Raw genomic sequence first — 5467 nt, 5'->3', positions numbered from 1 at the left:
TCGGTTTTGCTACTTACTAGGTGAATGTCATCCTTGGTCAATTCATAAAAGCTATTAAGTTTTGACTTCCTCATTAGAATGATAAATTAATAAATTAGATGATTAATAAAGCCGTATCATACCTCTCTTTAGCATTGTTAAAAGGAAACTGTGTGTGTGTGTATTTGTGTTAATTTCATTTGCGTGCTTGGGGGGCTGTTTATTTGAGGATGTTCTAGGGCGTCAGACCCATCCGTGCCCCATAGAAGACCATTCCCTTGTCTTCAGACTGGCAGGGCACTTCCATAGACAAGAACATTCTGGATGCTTTGATGCTAAACACTACCAGAATCGGACATGGATTTGCTTTGAGCAAACACCCTGCACTCAGGGCTTACTCGCAGAAAAAGGACATCCCCATAGAAGTCTGTCCCATCTCTAACCAGGTATGTGTGACTGTATGTGACTCATGCGGCTGATCCCATGTGATCTCCCCTAACTGCAGCCTCTGCCCTCTTAAAGTTTTTCCAGTATAACTTTTTTCTCCTTAACTCTCTTGTTACCAAAATCCCTCCACTCTCCCACCTGTTAGTAGAGTTATTCCGGAGGGGCCTTTTGCTTAAGCCACCAGTAAGAATGTGGCAGCCATGAGGGTCCCCAGTTGGGTGGAATTTTGGGCAAAACTGCGGACAGAGCAAAAAGGACACAGGGGGCGGCCAGTGCTTCCTGGGGTCTTTTGTGTCTGTGTTCAGTTAGCGCTTCTCTGAGCAGGACCAGAAGTGACTGAATATTTGTGGTGCTGATGAAACAGGAAGAGACGCATGGGGACTGGCCCTGTTCTCCTTGTGACTGCCCAGAAGTCATCCCCATATTGGGGAGATAGTGATGGGGAGATGAAGGGAGCTGATGGGGGCTCCAGGTCTCATTTCACCTGTGACTACTCTTTTTAGGGATCAGAGTTCATCTTTCTCCCTTGCCTCCTACCGGGCAGGTTCTGAAACTGGTGTCTGATTTGAGAAACCACCCTGCAGCTACTCTGATGGCCATTGGGCACCCCGTGGTGATCAGCTCTGATGACCCCGCGATCTTTGGTGCCAAAGGCTTGTCCTACGATTTCTATGAGGTCTTCATGGGCATTGGGGGGATGAAGGCTGACCTGAGGACCCTCAAACAGCTGGCCATCAACTCTATCAAGTGAGTGTCTCATGTCCTCCGAGGACCCCTGCCCGCCTTCCAGCCCACAGCTTGTGTTCGCATCTGAGGAGGCTTGAGGCCGATGCCTCAATAGTTTCTGTGGGTTCCTTCTTATCATGGCTGGTTAGTCCTTGCTGCTGGACTGGGGAGACTGCTCTGCAAGCCTCCGATGTCCCTTCAGGCTCCCTGCCCCATTCCTAGCCCCTGCCCCGAGGCTCACCTGGGCTCCTCCTCTTCCTGCAGGTACAGTAGCCTGTTGGAGATTGAGAAAAATACTTTCATGGCAGTCTGGAAGAAGAGGTGGGATAAGTTCATAGCAGATGTGGCACGGAGTGAGCAGAAACTAGCCATCCTCCATGAGCTGCCTTCCCGCACGTGCTGCCACCGCCACTCACCCGTTCTTGAATCAGCTCCATGTCCCCATCAAATCAATGGCCTGGGTACAGAGCGACCCTGTGAGAAGCACTTGGCTGGCTGACCAGCTTCATCCTCTGGAACATTCTCCCTCAGCTGCAGCAGCATTGACCCTCCTGATTTTCTCCACTCTGTGTCCATCGCTTCCAGCTTCCCTACTTCAGAATCTCCTCCTCTCTGACCTCTGTGCTGTGTCCTCAGGGCTCAGTCCTGGACTCTCTTCTATTCTGATCTCTCTGTTTAAAAAAATTTTTTTTTGGCCGGACATGGTGGCTCATGCCTGTAATCCAAGCATTTTGGAGGCCAACGGGGGCGGATCACCTGAGGTTGGGAGTTCAAGACCAGCCTGACCAACATGGTGAAATCCCGTCTTTTAAAACAAACAAACAAATAAATACATAAATAAATTCTTTTTTTCAAGATGGAGTTTTGCTCTTGACACCCAGGCTGGAGTGCAATGGTGCCATCTTGGCTCAGTGCAACCTCCGCCTCCCAGGTTCAGGTGATTCTCCTGCCTCAGCCTCCCGAGTAGCTGGGATTACAGGTGTGTGCCACCATCCCCAGCTGATTTTTGTATTTTTAGTAGAGAAGGGGTTTCATCTTGTTGGTCAGGCTGGTTTCAAACTCCTGACCTCAGGTGGTCCACCCGCCCCGGCTTCCCAAAGTGCTGGGATTATAAGCGTGAGCCACCACGCCTGGCCTGTTCCGATCTCTTTAACTCTGTCCTTTTTATTTCCCTTCTCTCTGTGTACTCTTTTCCTGGGTGGTCTCATCCATTCCCTTGCCTTTCACACCATTTATTTGTTAATGATTCCCACATTTATTTATGTACTTGAAGAGCTCAAAGGAATCTCTGAAACTGAGGAGGTACAATTCTGAATCCTCAATCTCTTCCCTTTAAACCTTTCTTTTTCTCTACTTTAATTTTTCTAAAGAGTGTCTTGCTACATTGCCCAGGCTGGTCTCCAGCTCCTGGTCTCAAGTGATCCTCCTGCCTCAGTCTCCCGAAGTGCTGGGATTACTGACATGAGCCACCACAGTCAGCCTTTAAACCTTTCCCTGGCCTTTCCCATATCTGGTGAAAGATAGCTCCGTCCATTCCACCCAGTTGATCAAAGCAGAAAGTCTCGATGCTGCGCTGTCCCCCACTCCCTGCATCCGGACCCGGACAGAGGCACTCTGCCTGCAAGCTGCTACCAAGTCCAAGCCACCAGGCCCACACCTGAGTTATGACAACAGCCTCCTCACTGATCTCCCCTGTCTTCCCTTTGCCTCCTCCAGCTCTTTCTTCACAGAGTAGAATGACTTTTTTTGTATTGAGACGGAGTCTCGCCCTGTCGCCCAGGCTGGAGTACAATGGCATGATCTTGGCTCACTGCAACCTCCGCCTCCCAGGTTTAAGTGATTCTCCTGCCTCAGCCTTCCAAGTAGCTGGGATTACAGGTGCACCACCATGCTCAGCTAATTTTTTGTATTTTTAGTAGAGACGGGGTTTCACCATGTTGGCCAGGCTGGTCTCGAACTCCTGACCTCATGATCCACCAGCCTGGGCCTCCCAAAGTTCTGGGATTACAGGCGTGAGCCACCGTGCCCAGCCTGACTTTTTAAATATCAAATTAAATCAGGTGACTCCTTTGCTTACAACCCAGTGCAATTAGAGGAACACCAGTGTCTCCACAGGGCATACAGCATCTGATTTCATCTGGATCCCTTCCAGTGGCTTCCTCTCCGTCACCCCGAGGGCCCCCCACCCCAGAGGCCCTTTCTTCTTCAGATGTCCCCAGCTCTATACTGTGCCTGAGTCTTTTCTCCTCTCTCCATGGAACCTCCTTTTTTTTTTTAAGACGGGGTCTCTGTTGCCAGGCTGAAGTGCAGTGGTGTGATCTCAGCTCACTGCAACCTCCGCCTCCCGGGTTCAAGTGATTCTCCTGCCTCAGCCTCCCGAGTAGCTGGTATTACAGGCACGCACCACCACACCCGGCTAATTTTTGTATTTTTAGTAGAGACGGGGTTTCACCATGTTGGCCAGGATGGTCTCAATCTCTTGACCCATGATCTGCCCGCATTGGCCTCCTAGAGTGCTGGCGAGCCACTGTGCCCAGCAAGCATGTTCGTTTCTCCCTTTTGTCTCACATATTCCTGTTTACCCTTCAAGTTTCAGGTTCCTGTCGCTGTCTCAGAGGTTGTCCTGTGCCTGCCGTGTTTCTCGCAGGAAGCCTTGCCCTTTTCCATCGTGCCTCTAATCACGATTTATAATTGGACATTTACTTCTGTGTCTACAGTCTCGCCCCTCCAGACTGCAAGCCCCCCGTGGGCAGGCACTCATGATTGTTTCTGATCATGCACGCTGCTAACTCAGAGCCTGTTTGCTAACCCAAACCCAGTTAGCGTTCAATAAACAATGCATTGACTGAGTGGGTGTCTCTGTGTCTGTTCAGCCGGCTGCCAAGGCAGGGGGGAGTACAACAGAGCCCCCCCAAGTAAAAGACCTTGTGTGATCAGAGTGCAGCTCCTTGCCTGTCCTTGGGAGAAGGATGCAAGAAGCCAGGCCTGTCCTCACTCAACTCAAGGGTGGCAGGGAATCAAAGAATTCATTTGGTTCCTGGAACTGGGAAAACCTTGCCCACCAGGAGTCAGCAATCACAGGCTGTGCCCGGGTGGAAGAAGACAGCCCGTAGGGTCCTGTCTAACTCTGCAGGTGATTCATTGCCTCTCCAAATCCCTGAAGACCTCTTTTAGGTCCCAACTCACTAACTTACATTTAACAGTTGGTAAAGATGGACTTTAGCAGAATGGATTCTGTAGCAAGTTGCCGTGGCTGCAGGGGATCTCCAGCACGGCAGATGCAGACAGCCTCTGGCCTGAATTGCTGTGATCTCTGATTTGGCAGAATGAACCAGTAACAGTCTTGCCTGTGTCCAGTTCTTCTTTCTTGCCTTTGTTCCTCGTGGCCTAGTCCTATTGAACTAAATGTCCACGGAGCATTTATCTGATCATTTTGAAATAATTTCAAAACAAGTTGCAAGAATAGTACAGAAAACTGTTAACAGACCAGGCACAGGGGCTCATGCCTGTAATCCCAGCACTTTGGGAGGCCGAGATGAGCAAATTGCCTGAGCCCAGGAGTTCGAGACCAGCTTGGGCAACATGGTGAGACCTCATCTCTACTAAAAATACAAAAATTAGCTGGGTATGGTGGGGCGTGCCTGTGGTCTCAGTTACTCAGAAGGCTGAGGTGGGAGGATCGCTTGAGCCCAGGCAGTGGAGGCTGCAGTGAGCTGAGATCGCACCACTGCACTCTAGGCCGGCCAACAAAGCGAGACCCTGACTCAAAAAAAACAAAACGAACAAAAACACCACCACCACAAACCTCGAACATTCTCTTTACCCAGGGTCCTCCAGTTGGGATGGGATCTTGCTACACTTCCCAGCCTGTCTCAAAGACCTGGCCCCAACGCATCCTCCTGCCTCAGTTTCCCAAAGTGCTGGGATTACAGGCATGAGCCATGCAACCAGCTTGCAGGAATTTTTACGCCACAAAAGTCAGCAAATGTTGCAAATCCAGGCCCCACCAGCCAGCTGTTACATATTTGCATACGATGTTAATTGGTCTCAGTACGATAGTACTGACTTTGATCACTTTAAGTTGATTCCTGCCAGAATTTGCCATTGTGAAGTTACCATTTTTCCCTTAGTAATTAACAAATATTTGGAGAGGAGACACTTTATGTAAAAGTCTTCACTCCTCCTTAAAACTTTACTTGCGGCTGGGCGCGGTGGCTCAAGCCTGTAATCCCAGCACTGTGGGAGGCCGAGGCGGGTGGATCACGAGGTCAAGAGATCGAGACCATCCTGGTCAACATGGTGAAACCCCGTCTCT

General features: G+C 50.0%; 1 protein-coding gene across 2 annotated transcripts in view; it reads left to right on the top strand.

The window, feature by feature from the left end:
* Nucleotides 1-3996, top strand: part of ADA2 (adenosine deaminase 2) — a 34752-nt gene extending 30756 nt beyond the window's left edge. Inside the window, exons 6-9 of one of the 2 annotated variants that reach the window (XM_037734932.1) lie at nt 268-425; nt 971-1173; nt 1417-1613; nt 3743-3996. In XM_037734932.1, coding sequence (XP_037590860.1) covers nt 268-425; nt 971-1173; nt 1417-1613; nt 3743-3843 — 659 coding nt within the window. In that variant the 3' untranslated portion in view covers nt 3844-3996. Of the gene's footprint in view, nt 1-267; nt 426-970; nt 1174-1416; nt 1829-3742 lie in introns of those variants that run through there. The other variant, XM_017518606.2, reaches the window with a different exon arrangement.
* The last annotated feature ends 1471 nt before the right edge of the window (nt 3997-5467 follow it).

The sequence above is a fragment of the Cebus imitator genome, unplaced genomic scaffold (genome assembly GCF_001604975.1).
Source record: "Cebus imitator isolate Cc_AM_T3 unplaced genomic scaffold, Cebus_imitator-1.0 Scaffold689, whole genome shotgun sequence".
In the NCBI taxonomy this organism is placed as follows: domain Eukaryota; kingdom Metazoa; phylum Chordata; class Mammalia; order Primates; family Cebidae; genus Cebus; species Cebus imitator.
The sequence above is the reverse complement of the archived record's forward strand: the minus strand, read 5'-3'. Positions and strand labels throughout refer to the sequence as shown.